Here is a 20,307-nt window from a genome sequence, read left to right as displayed (position 1 = left end):
AAGTTGTTGATGATCGATGGTAACTTAAAACCAACGATGCCAGTATTCCACCCGCTGAACAAGCAACAAGACCCCAACTAGAGATCTACCTCTTGAAACCCGTCTAGGGTGCTGCCATTGTACCACCGCCTTGGTTGTTGCACCTAGCCACCTAGACCTTTACCAAGAGGAAGTATTGATCCAAAAATTACTAGTTTGGAATAAGCATGTTTCTCACACCAGTTTATCTGTGCATCAATGTATACTTTTCACTTTAATTTTAAGTAAATCTAAATATACCAAAACAATATTCGATCACACTAAAATCATCAACAGTATTGTCGTAATCTATTCCAAATTCAATTTCAAATTATCTTTTATTACCCAGTATCCAGGGACGAAGCTTACTTAGGGTCGGGGTGGCTCAGCAGGGTCGTCTTCGAGAATTTAAATACCTCGGCCGAGCCAAAATAAGAGGGCCCGTAGGCCTTAACGAAAATTTTTTATTCGCTAATGTACATGGATAAAAATATTATCGACCGATTTATTATAAGCATATCCCATTCTAAGCATGTAATTATCTCATAAACCATTGCAAATAACCTTATTTTTTAACACTAAAAACATATATATGTAATATGTATAAAAAAGTTTGTGCCCTCAAAACTTACGTGTCCCGGCCGATGGTGCGGCTCACACACCCTCCGAGCCTCCCCTGTGGCTCAGCCCCCAGTTTTTTTGCGCGGTAGTGTAAATTGACCATTTTTTCGTCTGAAATTTTGTATACGTATTGTAAATGTACCCGTTTTGGACCGAAAATTTGAGCCCACCCCCTAGTTTATATTTTTTATAATACATTTTGAGTCCCCAATACCACGAACTCGTCCAAGCTTCGTCACTGCCAGTATCTTTTGATTAAGATTATATTACCATAGTGAACTCTTAATAACCAAATGCCCATAAACTGTTATGTGAGCCAGCAAGTGTTAAATATATAATAGTCTTCTAATTCAGTTTCAAAAACTTCCGCCAAATTCATTGCGAAAATGCCCCAAAGCGAAATCACCATCTCCGATCAAATCTCTCTGTTTCGCTCCCTCATACAAGCCAAAAGGTAAACACTCTACATTCGCTCCAACTAACTCTAATAATAATAATAATAATAATAATAATAATCATCATCATCATCATCATCTAACCACACAATTTCCGATCGAAACTCCAGATTCGACGACGGAACCTTACGCATTTTCGAATCACTTCTAATAACCAAAGACATCAAATCACTCCTCCACGTCCAACGCAGCCTTCAACACTTCATCAGGCACCAATCCACATCCGTTCTACGTCAACTCAACGCGTTACCTGTCGATCGCAAGCTTCTGATCCTCGAATTCTTCGTTCGCGCGTTCGCAATCATCGGCGATCTGGAGGCGAGTCCTTATTGTTAATTAAGAACTTTTTAGTTTGTTAATTTTGTGTGAATTGGTAATGCCATTGTTTTCAGAGCTGTTTGGCGTTGAGATACGAGGCGTTTGTGTTGCGAGATGTGAATTCGGCTGTGGATGTGCGGTTAAGTGTTTGTTACGGCGAGTGGATCGCGTTTGCTGAGCAAGCGATGGATAACAGGTTTTATGCCATTGCTAGAAAGGTGAATAATACTCTTTTCTAAATGTTTGAATTCGTATGAACACAGTAGTAGTTAATAGTTATGAAATATTGAAATGATATTAGGTTTTGTTGCTTGGAGTAATTGACTGCAGATTAGTGCCAATATATGTGACTGCCATGTCCTTTTGTTTAATATTTCCATACTATAGGCTTTGTTTTGACTTACGATTTACGAGAGCTCGAGCTTGAGTTTGGCTCGTTTCGAGTTGTTTTTCTAAAGCTTGAGCTCGGCTCTTGACTCCTTTTTTAAGTTCTAGTTCGGCTCGTTTATTGCTTATCAATTAATTTATATATATTTTTTATTGTTTTTATGCATTTTGAGAAAACCTTAAATGAGCCAAAGCTCGGATCGAGCTCGGTTGTACAGTGTGAACTGACATGTCCTTTTGTTTAATATTTCCACACTTCAGGCTTGTTTTGACTTACGAGAGCTCGAGCTTGAGTTTGACTCGTTTCGAGTTGTTTTTCTAAAGCTTGAGCTCGGCTCTTGACTCATTTTTTTTAAGTTTGAGTTTGGCTTGTCTATTGCTTATCAATTAATTTATATATTTTTTATTATTTTTATATCTTTTGAGAAAACCTTAAACGAGCCTAAGCTTGGATCGAGCTTGTGTGCAGTACCTTAAACGAGCCAAAGCTCGGATCGAGCTCGGTTGTGTGGTGTGAAATTAATATATAAAAGTCCAAAAGAGTTTAAAATTTTTAAAAAAATACAAGGCTTGAGCTCGGGCTTGATAACTAAACCAGTTTAAAAATATATGTGACTGACATGTCCTGTTGTTCAGTATTACTATATGTCAGATTGTCATGTAATGCATTTGATTGTAATATCTGCAGACAGCAGTGCAGCACACAATTTATGCTCAAATTTAACCAGATTTGGGAATCTGAAGTAGCTATTAAGTTTTTCTTACAATAATACAGTGTATATATATGTTTGTGAGTTGGTGTACAAATGAGCAGAGACAAATCCAAGCTCGACTAGGCTCAAGCTTGGCTCGGTTTGACTTAGGAGAGCTCGAGCTCTCGTTTGGCTCTTTTCGATTTCTTTCTCTAAAGCTCGAGCTTGGCTCGTTTTGACTTATGAGAGCCCAACCTTGGCTCTTTTTGAGCTCTTTCTCTAAAGTTTAAGCTCGGATCGTGATTCATTTGTTCAAACTCGAGACCGGCTAGTCTATTATTTATCAATTAATTTATTTAAAAATATCATTTAATATCATTTAGTATTAATTTATATATATTTTTAATTACTTTATATATGTTAAGACACCTTAAACAAGCCTAAGCTCGGCTCGAGCTAGTGTGCATTACCTGAAACGAACCAAAGCTCGGCTCGAGCTTGGTTGTGCAGTGTGAAATTAATACATTGAAGTCCAAAAGAGTTAAAATTTGAAAATACACAAGGCTCGAGCTCGGGCTCGGTAACTAAACAAGCTTTATTTGAGGCTCGGCCCTGGCTCGATAAGGTTCAGCTCAAGTTTTTTATCGATCCGATCTCAAGTAGCTCGCGAGCGGCTCGGCTCATTTGCACCCCTATTTGTGAGGCATTTACAACTAGGTCTTTCACATTAACAGTAATAATTAATACTTATTCAAATCATTACTAAATTTTTGTAACATCAACTCACTTATCTAATTTGAATCTCCATTTATTCTTTAGGCATGTGAGAAAGCCCTCGCGTGCTTTGAAACAAATGATGTTCTTAAAACAAAAGATGCAGATGCATTATCTGAACACATGGAAGCAATTAGAAAAGTCAAGAAACTGAAGGATCTAGCTACAGTCAAAGCTTCTTCACAATCTGGTATGCTTTTATATTATTAAATTACTTTGGTTATTTTTCCATTATAGCAGTTAATAACTTGGTGGTGTTTGAGTGTTTTTTTTTACTGAATTTGTATTCAATTTATTATTTGTGAGAGATCAGTTCAGGCACAAACAGTTGAATACTTGAAAAGGAAAATAACCGAGCATGACGAAGGTTCCACACTTGCCATAAAAGAAAAACAACATTCAGCCAGTTATCTGTTCAGGAACGGAATCAAGAAGCATAACATGCGAAAGCTGCAAGAACTGCAAAGGCAGCCCGCACGCGTCTAAGGTTTATGAACTTTTTTAATGCTGTTTATCTCTCTATAAACTACCATGTTTGTAACAAAAAGCCCAGTGAAGTATCATGCTGTATTTCATACTTAATAGTGTTAAAAAAGGATAATAAGTTTCATTGCAAAGCTTACCAGATTAGTAGATTATGGCCCATTAATACTGTTATTTACTTTGCTCTGTGTTGGGCTTAGTTCCCGACTCAAACACGGCGGTTTGGGTTGGCTGACTTCATCGACAAGTCGGTTAGTGATTAAAAGATTAAGCAAGTTTCCTAGTTTATATATAGCAAATAATAAGGAAGATAAATTCAACCTGAATACAAGTGAAGATTACAATGATGTATTAAGAATTTAAGATAAATAGTTAAATCAATGTGCATATCCTTTTTTCTCTAACAGGCCAAATGATACATCACAGCTAAGTGGGCCTAGTGAGGGGAATGCAGCCCAACTTGTATTTTTTTTACATGCCAAATTAGGGCTGTTTATGAGTCGAGCCGAACTGAGCGGAGGCTTGCTTGTTGTTTGGCTCGTTTACAACCGAACCGAACTGAACGGCTGAAATTTGAACCAAGCAAAAAACGAAACAATCCAAAATCGAATCGAGCATTTTTCGATCGAACATCGAGAGATTTCGAGCGTTATTTATTTCTTTTTCACTTTAAATTTTTCAATAAGAATAAAGTTTGAAGGATGTAAATAATATACTTTGTAAACAAATTAGTAGTTTTTAAACAAGCGTGTAATAGGTTGTAAATTTTTATGAGAAATAAATTTAAACAGAGATATAATGAATATGTAAGCAAACCTCATGTATCATAAAAACTTGAAGTGAACAAATAAAACTATAAAATTGACGGAATTGGGACAATTTTAAAGGGTTTAAAAAATTGTATACTTATATTTTATGCGTGTTGTCTATATATTAATATATTTTTTCATATATAATTATATATAAAATAAAAATTACAACTATTCGAACAGAACCGAAGCGAGAAGACCTTTTCTCGTTGCTTGACTCGTTTACAAACCAAACCGACCAGAGCGGCTCGTTTACAATCGAGCGAAAAAACGAGTAAGCCAAATGACAGGTCAACAGAAAATGGTTAGTGAGTCAAGATGTCAAATACTCAAATGTGGCTCTTATAGTCTTATGTGTATTTTTATCCAAAAAATCTTCCAAAATGCTTTATAAACAAATGAACTGTCTCAAAAATTATATAATGCTAGCAATTATCTTTGACGTGGTAATTTCATCAAAAAAATTGTTTTTGACCTGTTATCTGACCCACACGTTGATTGGAAAGAATGACACAGCACGTACGAATCAACATCTTAACTAATCCAAGAAACATATGTTAGAAAGTCTGTTAATTTGGCTACGATGATAAGATTTTGTTTTCTCAGTTTGTTATTATATCAACTTCATATCTCAATAAATAAGTTATTAACTCATTGCATTTCGTTTCTTTACTGGAAGTAACAACTGTTTGCGATCAGGAGCGATTTTAAAAGCAAGGCATGCTAGGGCTTTCAGCTAGTTTCTTTTATAATTGGTAAATATGAGAACCTGTCACCGGAAAACTCTCGGACCCAGTTAATAGCTCTACTAACAATGATATCATGTAAACCGTAACTTGTGCTATGCCATCTGGCGTTGAAACTTAGAAGACGAAACACATCTTAGCCATTCGATTTTGGGTTATCATCAACCTTAGCTACACATGAATGAATATAACATGTAAACTATAATTTATGATCCTCTTATATATGATAATTGTAAGATTAAAAGAGTAAACATGCAGCAACAAGATAGTATGGTCCCATGGAATCACAATTCACAATATCACATGCCTGTTGCTTCTGCCACTTCTGTCAACTTTTATTACACCGTTTTTATTTAAATTATTACCACCATTATTATATATAATAATATTATTATTACTGCTACTAGTTGGTATTATTTACTTGTCTTGATAAATTGTAAAGAAGACATTTTGCAGTTTTGGAAACTTTGAATAGAACCATGTCTTCTCATTGGAAATTCCAACCTCCTTCTGTTCCGGCAATTTGGAATTCAGGTCTGTCTTTTGCTGCTCACATAATGCTGTAGGGTGGTTCTTAACTATTATTTTTTTGGCTTTTGTTTCCAATAGTTTTAGTCAGTAAGTGATACAATTGACATAAATATTTTCCGTATAAAAAATTTAGAAATAACAAGATAAGGATAAAATCATCTAGATTTCATCTATTATTTAGTAAAATGGTTTTGCTTTTTAACTAGGTAAATAAGGGTTTTCGTTGAGTAAATTGCGGTTTTCGTACTCGTGGTTTGTTGAAACTACGGTTTTAGTCCAATAGTTTCAAATTTACGATTTAAGGCTGGGGTTTATTTGGGGAGAGAAAGGACAAAATTGCCTCTCACGTGACGTGCACACTGATGGGTTTAACGACCAGATTTAACGAGGTTATTGAGGTCAGGTTTAATTGCAAGTGAAATGAAACCACAAGGACGAAAATCATAAATTTGAAACTATTGGACTAAAACAGCAGATTTCGACAAATCACATAGATGAAAACCGGAGTTTACTCGTTTTCTTTTGAGAATAGAAGAGTGATAAATATTTGTTTCATTTGTATAGGTTAATTAATTAATGAATTAATATAAGATTAACCAGGCATGCTGTACATCCCCATAACCGAATCTTCCAAATCATCAAAGAAGCATTAAATGTTGCATCGATGGTCTCACGTTTTATATTTCTTCAAGACAGGGAAAGATGTCTGTTTTTCTTCATTCTTTATTACATCAATTTTCATAAAAACACACTCACTCACTCACTCACTAACTTAATTAGGTTCCTAGCTACCAATTGAATCAACACTAAATTTGTGGGTGGTTAGGTAGTCTTTGACTTTATTTCTTTTACTAGGAAATACAACATTTTACTTAACTTTTGTCACCGTTTTATATTACAAAGATAAACCATTTTGTTTTTTTGTTTTTTTCTCTTTAGAACAAAGGCAAATTTCATTAAACACTTAATAAGACGCTATGAGTCTATGACCAAACAATAACGGGAAATTACAAAGAAAAATTGCACCAATCTTTCTATAACGAAATTTTACAAGAAGAGCGATTCTCTATCCAAACATAGCTCAAAGATCTTATGTTTGCTACCGTTTTGGAGTAGCTAGCTAGTCGGCATGTTATGGAAGATAACTCCGTTTCTACTCTTCCAAATACACCAACATGTCGTAAAGATGATCCCATAAAGCACCTTGTTTTTCTTGCGCCCCAAATTACAAGTCTCGTACGTAGAGAGTGAATATGGGAGGAATACAACACCAATTACTAACAAATTGACAAATAAACAAGGCAAAATAGCATTAAGTGAAGATGCTCGCTAGTCTCTTCGTACTCTCCACAAAAAACAACAAAACGAACCAACATCTATATATATTCCTTTTAGAAAGTCCCACTCGAGTCAAGAGTCTATCTATTCCGGCCTTCCAAGCATGCACAATTATCTTATCATAACCCAAGTATTCCACTTCAAGATATATAAACGAGACTGTTATAAGTGTTAAACAAAAGTTGCTTCATGGCCGTCACCAAGAAGTTGCCATGCCCATTATACTTGTGTCCCATTGTACAATATACACAAGATAAACCATGCTATTTGTGTCACATTTTACTAGGATCAAAACCGTTTTCTGTTCTTATTATTCTTTTTTCTTAAAGTTAAATGACTTCATTTGGATAATTAAATTAGTAGCTAGCCCAAAGTTTGAGTTGAGGTAATGGTTGAAACCGGAACGGAACCAAATGGTTTTGTTTGTTTTGTTGTTTTCCCATTTTCAATAAAAAAGAACATAGACAGTTGCATTGGTTCTAAGACGAATTTTGTGGTATCTAAAATCCAAAAGGTTGGATTATCCAAAGCTAAATTAGACAACTAGGGAACTGTTTTTTCTCGGAATAGAAGATTAGAAGCTTGGAATCATGTGGAACTCATTAAATGCACTCTCTCTAGAGAATCGTTTTTAGCCTTCAACGATTCCTGAGTACCACTAAATTTATATATTTTCAGAACCCTCGTCAGAAACTCATATAATTATATATATACACACACACATATATATATATAGATAGAGAGAGAGAGAAATATATATAAATAAAGAGAGAGACGTGTGTGTATGTACGTATGTATGTAAATACGAAAAATAGCCAATTAATGGTGAGAAATTACAAATTTACCCCCCCCCCCTCAAATCGTTTCCAGATTTGTTCATCTTCTAACGCATCTCCGGCGATGTGTTAGGTAGTCCCTCCGACAAGTTAGGCCTCCAAACACATAGTCAAAGATGTGTTAGACATCCAGACATATGGTCAAATATGAATTAAGACATCCATCCACACATCTTTGACCTTGTGTTAATTTGGAGGACTAACACATCGTTGATCATGTTTTTGGAAGCCTAACATATCGTTTACCATGTATTAGCTAACTCGTCGGCAAAACTACCTAACACATCGCCAACGATGTGTTAAAAAATGGACAAATCTGAAAAACGATTTTGGGGAGGACAAATTTTGAATCTCCCAAAAGTAAATGACTATTTTGAGAATTTTCTCATATAAATATATGTGTATGTATAGCTAGCTACTTGATCCGAATATATGTAGCTAGGTTGAAATCTTTGTGTTTTAAATTGTATGAGAGTTGAGGCTGATGTCGGATCTCGTTAACTGGTTTGCATTAATTGTGACATGTTCTTAAGGTAGTGGTGGGTTAGAATTTAGATTCCCTTAAGTCTACTGAAGTTTAATTATGAGGATGTTTGCAAGCCAAGGTCATGTGACTCCTTAATTGCCATTTGACTCTCATAAATAAAATGGTACCACTGTTATGTTAGTTGTCTTTCAATCAGCTATATACATATTTTTTAATCTTTAAATTGAAACTCATGGTATGTTAAAAAATGACAGCGTTATGGTTTTGTTTTATTTTGGGACAAGTAGTAGAATTCTTTTTAAGAATATTAATTGAGAATATGCACGAATATATTCTCTCATCTTAAACTTTTATCTTAACACTGATAAATAGTTGTTTACTATGCATTGGACGTGAGTATATTAAGCTTTTTGAATTTGTTAAAGATGTTGATTTGCTAGAATTGTAGTTAGGTAGACACCCATTTATAATCTTATAAACTGCCCGTCAATATTATATCTACTACCAAAACTTGATCTTAAATCATTTTAAATTTAAAAAAAAAATATGTTTTTGGGCTTATTACATCTGTTTAAAATGACTAACCGAATGTCTCAATAAATTATTCTATACGTTACGATGTCTAAATTAAACTCAGGTGATCTAATAAAACTATCCACTACAAGGCTAGAGACCTAAAAGCTTTCAAATTTGTGCCTAGTCAATTGTACACATCCGAAAAACACTCATTCTATATAAACATTCAAAACCTACACAATCAGAAAACCAAAAACATTCAAAACTGATGTCACATTATCACATGTTTCATTTTATTAACAATTTTTTTATTTCAACAAAATATATAGAAATTTAAATTCTCGAATGATAAGTTAATGACAATCTCAAATCATGCATTTTTAAATATTAGAATATGAAACTATCGATATACAAATAAAAACAAGTATGAAAATATATTTAATTGAACCATGGAGTACTAGTAACATACATTCAGCTCAAACACAACTAGAGGGTTTTCATATTCAAAACTAGCTCGAGCCAAATAATCATAACTTATAGAATATAATATACAACTACATATGGAATCCAAATATATAAATAGATACTAGAAAACGTATTTAAAAAATTACTCAACTTCAAACACAAGTTACATGCAATTACAAAATGTATTATGTGTTGCAAAAGCATTGTCTTCCTCTCAAATCAAACCCTAAATCCCAAACTCCACCCTTCCATATTCTTATTTCTTAATGATATGCATGATGAGATTCTAAGCACAAACTTCCATAAATTCATGGATATATTTCAAGTGACAAAAAATTAAAAATATAAACATTATCTTGGTCCATGAAATGAGGGTGTGGGGAAGACTCGTAGGGTTATTATAGGAATTTCGCACCAATTCCCCTTTTCATCAAACAAATAAAATCAATAAACAACAAAATTTTAATGAAAATGCATTTAATTCCAAACTTTTTCCATGTATCCTTGTGAATGTCTTGCCAACCAACATTCACGTTGAACTCATCTTTGTGATACGTGGGGTCCGGGTTTGGGCTTTGCAAAACCCTAGTTCCATTTCTTTGTATTTTTCAAGAAATATTGAATAGATCATGAAAAACTAAAAATATAAGAGAAATATGAGGTTTTAAAAGCCAACATTTACAAATTAATTGGTCGGTAATAGTTTTCTCGTAACTTTGTGGTTTAATTAACATTAACTTTATAGTATGTTTATTTAGTTATGTGTTAAAACATACCTCATACACATATCTATATATGTGTGTATATATATAAATATGTGTAACTACAATTACACACATATGCATGAAAGAATAAATGCAACTCTTAAATCGTGTCATATTTCATTGTGTTTTTTTTTTCATTTTCTTTTATAACTTGAATTAACCAAGAAAATGACATAAATTCCTACGAATATAATGAATATTGACTTCATAACTCATCTCCTCATGAATCATGAAACTTGTTAAATTAGACAATGTATTACCATGCATCAATTTTTTGGTTCGTTGTATATAGACTTGGAATGACTAAGTAAAAAAAATTGATGCAGACCTTTAAAAAACTCGCAATATAATAAAATATATCATAATTCTACTAACAGGCGTTGAAAGATTAATAGATGTTGACATTAAAATAATCACACTGTGTTAGTTAACAATGAACGTAGGCTTGATACTTATTTTCTCGTGACTTTACGAAACACGACGAACTAGACAATCTACCGTGTTTTAACTTTTGTGGCTCGCTGTATATGGACTTTGATTGACTATGTACAATATATTGATGTAGTCCCACGGATGGCGCCAATGAAGAAACACTAACCGAACCCCGGGCAGATTACGGGTAACCTGGGGGTTAGATAGATGTTTCCCACGAGGGGTTAGACCCGGCAAAGATGGTTCTTTTGATAACCTGCAAAACAGACACCGTGAGCTTGTCACTGAGAAGGGGGGGGGGGGGGTTCCTCCTTGTGACCACCCTCCGGCGTGAGAATCAGACTAGATTGCTCTTTAAATATAAATGTATATTAAGAGATTGCTAGAGCAGATATCAGGTATAATATGATAAGATATGTTAAGATGAGATGATCATACCATTTGTGGTATTTATAGCCGAAGGTAGGTTTCCAAGGAGGTGTGGCCTGCTGAATAGTATTCCTGTTCCACCAACAGTGGCCTACGCACGTGCCATGCTGGTAGTTGGTGGGTAGGCAGCGGCTGATAGTGACCAGGCCTGCTGTGTACTATTCCTTTTTCACCAACTACAGGCTATGCACGTGGTATGTCAGGAGTTGGTGAGTAGGTAGCGGCTAATAGTGACATACAGTACAAGAGCATGCTGCTCGCCATACTGTTGTCAATGAGCTGTCGTATCTTTGGACAGATCTTTTGCCCATACCTCGTCAGGTACAGTAAAAGATCCTCAGTATCGTACGGACTGGCTCATTTGGGCGGGAGTATTCCCCCTCCCGCCTTTGTGCGGGACAGTTCCCGGCTTGCTCATTCCTTCTTCAGGTGACTGCTGAATTATTATGAGAGTTAAGCCTTGTGCGTGTAGCCATGCTGCGCGGGTGGCCTTCCCTGATGGCCGGTATCCGTAACTGCGGGAACAGGCGGAGTACCTGGAAACCATTGGGAGGCGTTTCCTGCGGGGACAGCTTGCGTACCGCACGTGAGGACGTCACGTCTCTGAGCGTGGTGGGTCCTGCTGATCCAGTTGGTTTCTGCGCAGACGTTCCTTTAGTTTAGTCTTGCGGGTTCAACCGCGCAGACGTCCGTTAAGGAGTCTTGCGGGTTGAACTGCGCAGACGTCCCTTTTCAAGGTGAGTCTGTGGGTCCAACTGGGCTCTGTTGGGACCTACATCTTCAGTAATGCTAGTGAACGTTGACTCCATTGCTTCCATTGCTTCTAATTAACTTGTGATTAATGAAACACGACAAATTTAATAATTAATGTACAATATGCCATCAAATGTTAAAAGAAAGGATGTTGGCATATATTAAAAGAATTACAATGTATTAGTTACCAATGAACGTTAATTGGCCTCGTATTTATTTTCTCGTGAATCTTGCAACACGACGAACTAGTCAATCTACCGTGTTTGAACCTTTTGATATTTTGTATTTCGCCTTAGTCTAGTATACGTTTAGGAAATTAAATTTCATATTCGCAACAAATGGTACTGTTATAACTTGTTTCTAGCTTTGTGACATTTAGAACATGGTGAACAAGGCAATGTATTAACAATCATGCTAGTAATTAAGTTTGGATTATTATCTGTAGTGATGCTTGATGGGTGGTCCATTGGACAATCCTTAAGTGACTTAAGACCGTAATAATCAGGTATTGAATTGGTTTATCTTGCGGAATTAGATAACTACGGTGTGTTCGGTGAATTGTAGGTACAAAGGAGGTTCCGGGGCTATCATGATGTGTAACGAGAAACCTAAGGAACCGGAGACGCAAGATAGGTCAAAAGAGGTGGAAACGGGAATTCAAGAATGAAGTCCACCATGACCCACGGTTGAGACCGTGGGCCACGGTCCAACATGTCAAAAGTGGACAGAGGCCACCGTATCGTGGCCCACAGTGGAGACCATGGGCCACGGTCCAATATTTCCAGGATCACACTGTGACCCACGGTGTGAACCGTGGGCCACGGTACGGCATTTGTAACTGTCGTTTTTGGCATATTATATTCGTTTTTTGGCTGTCTTTTGGGATATCCTTCATTCTAAAACACCCTAGAGACGAATTTGGAGTCCAAGAACAATATTGTGGTGATTGTGATCATTAGTTTGATGTTTCTAATTCATTCCTACAACCTAGCTAATTGATATGGTGATGAATCAAACGATGCGTGACTAATTCTCTTTATGTTTTCCCTCGGATTGTAAGGTTTCTTTATGAATGTTAATTGAATGTTTATGAATTTCTGAGATAATAGTTTAATTTTATTAATTTCATTATTATGGTGTTATGGATTGATTGTTAATTGTTAGTTTATTGAGTTCGTGTTCTAAGCCGTCAAATCTTGGTTTTGTATGTAATCGAGATTAATTGAGAGGGACTCGGGATTAGATAATCTAATTGATATTTGAGTGATTATCTTGCATTTATAATCCAAGTACTTAGTCCTCAATTATCACAATTGTTGCATAATCACGAACTATATAATTATCGTTCATCTCAATTAAACATTCATGTTGGCTTTTGTAGAAACCTGAAACCGAGAGAAGGCATACTTCTTCATATTGTTTAAAACTCGTTTACTTGCTTTAGTTCTTTTTGATATTCAAATCAAACGACCAAATCATTGAATTTAATTTGTGCACTTAGTTTAATATAGAGTAATTACATAGCTACTTAGTAACGCATTTTCCACAAACTCCTTATGTTCGACGTCCGCTTATCACTATCTAATTAGTTATAATCGGTTTAATTTTTAGTGAGCCTTCGTCCTCACGTCAATGCTTAAACGGAAACATGTAAACTTAAACCAAATCAACAAGAACAAAGTTGACATAAGTATAACATTTAAAAGATGATCGATAACTTCTTGGTGTTAATTACTTTTCATCAATTCGACCGTTCAGGCCGTATATATTTAAGATCTACTTATAAGACCAAATTATGATAAAACGGAAACATACATGCTAAATTGCTAGTTCTTTAATTTTTTGAATTATCCAGTTGAGATTTTGAGTGACCCAACATGATTAAAAGATCACCCAGGAAATTAATATATATATAGCCTATATAGCTAGATGGCTATAGATCATAAGGACGCATGACTTGACTGTCGACCACATTGTTACACCACGTGTATTTATGTTATCATTGAAGAACGATGACATGAAAATAAAAGAAGATATAAAGCGGAGAAGGAAAATTTTTATTATCTTAAAATGAAAAGTTGCAAAAATAAGAAATAATATATATAGACAGGCATACAAGGGCGTATATATCCAGCATATAAGTATATATACGCTCACAATTTGACCCTCAAAGCTAATGAAATTAACACCATCTATATGCTTCAATTAATTACCACCATAACTTGTTTTAAATTGGGGAAAACCAACAGGGTTGATGACAATAATTAAACCTAATATCGTCCTTACCAGAAATAATTAACTAATAACTAAAACCAGTTAATTTGCTGACACATGTCTAGATAGATAATTAACAATACTCTTCTTGATTTGGTTCTTATGAGAATCAATGATGTCATATAATAAGCCTCCCCGGCATATATAATATTCACGTATGTAAAATGGTTGCAAATCCATCTTGGTGACAAACATATAAATGTTTATTTGGTAGTCAGAATCAGTTGCAAACTATTTTCAACAGATAAAGGATCTTCATTTATCTTCAACTATCGTGTTAGCGCTCACAAATGGACAGTTTTGTGACAATGTAAGAAATAATAAACAATTTTTGTACGTTAAACATGTAATACACTAAAAAACACTTTCATTTTACGATAAAATCTTGCAATTAATCTTGATAGAAATATTCGTCCATCAAGCATTTACCTTATGGCATTAAACTACATTTTTCATAAACTTTTAGAAAAAGTATTGCACAATAATACAGGATTCGGTTATTAGAGCTAACAGAAAAAAAAAGAAAATTCAAAAGTGCAAGTGAAAATTTTAATAAGAGTTTAAACATGACGTGGAAACTAAAAATCATGATTATAAAATAATGCATGGACATGGCCAACCTATCACGCGCCGAGGCGGTGGTCAATGCCATAGGAATCCTATTTACCAAACTACCCTTGAGATGTTTAGAAAAATCACAATTAAATATATAAAAATAAAATGAGCACATCTAAATTTTTATTTTTTAAAGATATAATTAACTATTAACTATGATCAAAATAATATATTCATATTAGTCAAATGTTATATTTCGTAGACAACAAGAGATCATATTTCACATGCATGTAACGAAGGATACAAATGTAAATTCAGTGTATAAAAGAGACAATTATCAAACTTTTTCAAACTGAAGTAAATCCCCTTTTTCCTCACACTGTTGTTAGCTGGTTTTCAATCTTATTATCATTAAATTATCATGGTTTTAATAAAATGAGTTGGGTTTGGTTTTCACACTTGATTTTGTGTTGACGTTTAATTCTTTACATTTTAATATATATAATATAGAGGTGATATATTATACAAATAAGAATAACTTTATTAAACATATAAATAATATTATTTTACAGATTTAAATTAAAATAAATACATTAAAAAGATAAACTAAAGTAATTGAAGAAACACTAACCGGACCCACGACAGATTACTGGTAACCTGGGGGTTGGAGAGATGTTTCCCACGAGGGGTTAGACCCTTGGAAGATGGTTCTTCTGATAACCTGCAAAACAGACACCGTGAGCTCGTCACTGAGAAGGGGGGGGGGGGGGGGGTTCCTCCTTGTGACCACCCTCCGGCGTGAGAATCAGACTAGATTGCTCTTTAAATATAAAAGTATATTAAGAGATTGCTAGAGCAGATATCAGGTATATTATGATGATAATGTAGTAAGATATGATAAGATGAGATGGTCATACCATTCGTGGTATTTATAGCCGAAAGTAGGTTTCCAAAGAGGTATGGCCGGCTGCAACAGTGTTCCTGTTCCACCAACAGTAGCCTACGCACGTGCCCTGCTGGTAGTTGGTGGGTAGGTAGCGGCTGATAGTGACCAGGCCTGCTGTATACTATTCATGTTCCACCAACTGACGGCTACGCACGTGGTATGGCAGTAGTTGGTGAGTAGGCAGCGGCTAATATTGACATACAGTGCAGGAGCATGCTGCTCGCCATACTGTTGTCAATAAGCTGTCGTATCTTTAGTCAGATCTTTTTCCCATACCTCGTCAGGTACAGTACAGAAGATCTTCCTGTATCGTACGGACTGGCTTATTTGGGCGGGAGTATTCCCCCTCCCGCCCTTGTGCGGGATAGTTCCCGGCTTCGCTCATTCCTTCAGGTGACACTGAGTGAGAGCTAAGTGCCTTGTGCGTGTAGCCCTGCTGCGCGGGTGGCCTTCCCTGATGGCTTGTATCCGAGGCTGCGGGGACAAGCGGAGTCCTTCACCATCGGGAGGCATATCCTGCGGGACCAGCTTGCGTACTGCGCGTAAGGACGTCACGTCTCTGAGCATGGTTGGTCCTGCGGATCCAGTTGGTTTCTGCGCAGACGTCCCTCTTCAAGGTGAGTCTTGCGGGTCCAACTAGGCTCTGCTGGGACCTACCTCTTCAAGTCCCCCCAGTCCAATGTTCTTCTCATGAGTGTTTAATAAAGTGAGGTGAACTTTTGGACTTTAAGCAGAGGGTTTTGAAAAGGGTTTTTTAAGGTTTTCCATGGGGATTCTTCCCGCGGAAGTCCTTGTCACTTGCAGAAATTCCCGAGTTTCCTGCTTGGTCTTTGGGTATGATGCGGGTAGGCTGTAACCTCCTCGCAAGTCAGGAGCGTTGAGTCCCACTTGTGTGGATTCTCCATGAGGTTTTGGTAGTTTTGAACATAGTGATCAATTATGTTAAAACCACCAATTCCATCCTGGAGCTTCAAACAACGTAGTTCTCGACGTTCCCGCTATGCGGGGATGTTATTTCCGTTTCCGCAAGCATTGCCCAGAAGATCCTTCTTGGTTTCAATTCCCAGCGGAGCGCTAGGTATGTGAAGGGCTTTGCCTTAACACTGTACCTGCGCTCGTCTTACGGTTACTTTACTTCCAAGGTATTCCTGGCGTCAATTCCCCGCGGGTGCTAGGTATGTGAAGGGTTTTGTCTTAACACTGTACCCGCATCCGTCTTATAGTTACTTGGCTGCCGAGGTACTTGGCTTCAATTCCCTGCGGGTGCTAGGTATGTGAAGGGTTTTGCCTTAACACTGTACCCGCATCCGTCTTACGGTAACTTGTTCGCCAAGGTTTTCTTGGCTTCAATTCCCTGCGGGTGCTAGGTATGTGAAGGGTTTTGCCTTTACACTGTACCCGCATCCGTCTTACGGTTACTTGTTCGCCCAGGTTTTCTTGGCTTCAATTCCCTGCGGGTGCTAGGTATGTGAAGGGTTTTGCCTTTACACTGTACCCGCATCCGTCTTACGGTTACTTGTTTGCCAAGGTAAGGGGTATTTTCCCGCTTACTTTTTAATATTTTTAAATTTTGAATTTTGAAATTCGAAAGGTTGGTGGAAAGGTAGGAACAGTCCAAACCTCTGAAACGTCGTGCGACAGTTTCTTCTGACTGTGTCAGGACGTGCAGGAAGTTATGGTGACGTGACATTATATGGTCATTCCAGACGCTTTTTACGGCGCGTGGGCGCGATTTTTCGGGCGCGTGGCCGCGAAATTACTGGCACACGTCCTGTCAACAGCTGTTGCCAGCCTGCTTTTTGCCACGTGTCATAGTTTCATTGCACCTTCGATTTCTCTCTCCTCCGCATTAAATTCACCGCATTAATTGCGATTAGTATATAAAGGGGGAGAGGCCTCTTTGTAATCCACACTTTCACCTTTCTTCTTCTTCTTAGTGATTTCCGGCAAATACTCCCCTTTTCAGGCAAGCATTTTCCCGAAATCACTTTCTTCTTTCTGCAAAATGTCTTCTCATGATGCTGAAGCTGTAGCCGACGATAGGAGTACTGCTGGCGAGTGCCAGTGTGCTCTACCTGTCGATCAGTACCAGTACATCGTCAGGAAGTTCATGCTTGAGTCTCTTGAGCCTGAGTTTCCTGAATCCCACCAGACTGTGTACGATGCCCCCAGTGGCAAGATCGGGGTATATGCTGCATTCTTTGTTTATGGGAACCTTAGGTTCCCATTGACAAAGTTTGTGTACCGTGTCCTGGAGAGGCACGGTGTGCACCTGACCGAGGTGCATCCGATGGCGATTGCCAAGGTCCGGCACTTCGAGTGGGTGTGCCGGATTCTGGGTATTGAGCCCTATGTGGACCGCCTGATGACCTTCTATACTTGGAGGTGCGTCCAGGGGTGGTACACCCTGACAACCCGTATTAAGGGTTTGAAGATCTGCGTGACCGAGCGCAGTCTCCGATCGTGGAAGCGGGAGTTCTTCTACATCTCTGCCCGCGCCATCCCCATTGCCATGAAGTTCAAGAAGGGTCAAGCGCTTCCGAGCCTTCACGCTTCCAGCTACCAGGAGGCGGAATGGTTCGCGAAGATATCCCGGGTCCAATCTCCGGTTTACCGGTTTGCGGAGTCCGGGATGGTGCTGCTGGGGATGAGCCGGGTATGGAAAGTGGCGTCTCGGTTTCCTATCCTTCTCGAATACGGTTTGAACTCTATTCCTTATGGTATGTCTTGTCTTTCTTGCTGATATTAGTTTGTCTTCTAACTGTTTCTTTTCTTTTAGAGGGGAATAATTTGGAGTCGCTCCTGTTCCCGCGGGAAGCTGACGGTCCCGTGCGGGTGGGCACTCGTGCTCTGGACGACAATGAGTTGCCCATCCTGGAGCAAACGGCGGATCGGTTTGTGGAGGTCTATCCGCCGGGCCAAGAGATCCTGAGCCACCGGCGGCCAGGTAAGGCGATATTCTATCCTGAACCCCTCAATGCTGTACCCGCTGTGGAAATCCTTACATCCTGTCTTCTTCTGAGGAATCCGCAGATGGTCCTCCCCTTGTGCGGAAGAAGAAGGCTGCCGGAGGGAAGGGAAAGGAGAAGGTGGCCTCCACGGCTGATCCGGTGCTTCTATCTGACACCGAGTCAGATAGTGAAGAGGTGGCGGGGAACCCCGGTGGTGAGAAGACCACTGCTCCGGAGGCTACGACTGTTACCTCCGGAGAACCAATGACGACGACGGTGACCGGCGTCAAGAGACCGGCCTCATCGGGCTTGTCCCCGCCCCTCCGTACGTTCAGGCTCAAGAAAACCCGTAAGTACAAACATTCTTTTTGTAGATTTATCACTTCATAAATTTATTAACACTTATCTTCTTGTGCAGGCGTGGATGTTGACGCATTCCAGGGTGAAGTACCGAGTAGTACCTCTCCGCCGATGACGGTAGGATTGGTCAGCCTACCTGAGGCGTCGACCCAGGCGCCTGCGCCACCGCCGGTTCAGTTGCTCATTCTGAGCCGACTGTTCCAGCCGAGTTTACGCCACCGCCGGCCGTGAGTGCGATTTTTACGGCGTCCTTCACCGAGCCGGCGGTTACGATTGCTGCGGATTCTGCGGCAGCGACTGCGGCGGCTGCCACCATGCCCCCGCCACCGGCACCGATGGCCGGCCCATCAGGTACGCATGGGAGTACTCGCCCGTCCTTGCCACCTTCCCATCTGCCTGACCTTTTGGATGGGTTTCCTTTGGGTTCAGGTGATGGGTTCGGCGGTTATCGGCCTGTTATAGACCCTACAGGTGCGTAGGGTTCCTTTGGCCCTTTTTAACTTATTTTTATCATCTTTTCCTAACTGCTTTTTTGTTTTTTGCAGTGTCGGATTCCAATGAAGTGTATGTTCCGCGATGGAACATACGCCGAGGAACAACCCTTCGCACCCCTGTGGAGTGCGTGGAATGGGCTCGCCACGCTGCTCCCCATGATGCGTTGGGGGAAGCCATGGCTAGCTACCAGGAGGGTAGGCTAACCAATGAGCTTCGGGTTCTCCAAGCCCAGATGCAGCCGCGCGTCGAGCTGCTTTGTCGTGAAAACGACAAGTTGAAAGCAGCTCGCGCCAAGGATGTATCTCAGGCGCGTGCTCTTCGGGAGGAGAACCAACGGTTGACCGCAGCTGCTGCGGAGAAGGAGAAGGCTTTCAAGGCCCTCGAGGTTGAAGTTCAAGCGCGACTCGAGGCCCGCTCCAAGGCTGCCCAAGCTGTTAACGAACAGCTTCGGCTGGCTAAGGAGACTGCGAGGAACGCGACTGAGAGGGCTACCAAGGCTGAAGCCGTTGCTGAGCCTTTACGCATGGAGAACGAGGAGCTCAAGGCCCAATTAGAGGCTCTCCAACGTGCTCATGATGCCTTGGCCATGGAAGATGCCAAGAAGCTCCAAGAGATCCTGGACCAGAGGGGCGTGCTTGACCACACAGAGCGGAAGCTTAAGGGCGTTGAAGAGGCTGCTGCAAAGGAAGTGCAACTTGCCAACCTCAATAAAAGCGAAGCCGAACGCGCCTGCACCCAAGCCCTGGTTGCCAAGGAATGGCTTCTTCGAGAAGCGTTGCCTCAGGTATTTTATCTTTACGTCTTCACGCTTTCCTTTGTACATAGAAAAGGTGTCTGACACTTGTATTTTCTTTGTAGGTTGTGCATCGGGT

The 20,307-nt window shown here is 38.9% G+C and overlaps 1 protein-coding gene across 1 annotated transcript; it reads left to right on the top strand.

Moving 5' to 3' along the window:
• The first annotated feature begins 1,466 nt into the window (after nt 1–1,466).
• On the top strand, nt 1,467–4,031 carry LOC143595844 (uncharacterized). The gene is made up of 3 exons (XM_077074763.1): nt 1,467–1,630; nt 3,311–3,455; nt 3,579–4,031. Exons 1-3 carry the CDS (start codon nt 1,598–1,600, stop codon nt 3,749–3,751), a joined length of 351 nt encoding a protein of 116 aa, XP_076930878.1. The 5' UTR covers nt 1,467–1,597; the 3' UTR covers nt 3,752–4,031.
• Nucleotides 4,032–20,307: the final 16,276 nt, after the last annotated feature.

This window comes from Bidens hawaiensis, unplaced genomic scaffold, assembly GCF_021521415.1.
Source record: "Bidens hawaiensis isolate Kalapana, Puna unplaced genomic scaffold, B.hawaiensis_p1.1 tig00045561_1, whole genome shotgun sequence".
In the NCBI taxonomy this organism is placed as follows: domain Eukaryota; kingdom Viridiplantae; phylum Streptophyta; class Magnoliopsida; order Asterales; family Asteraceae; genus Bidens; species Bidens hawaiensis.
Note: the sequence above shows the minus strand (reverse complement) of the source record. Positions and strands in the feature narration are given on the sequence as shown.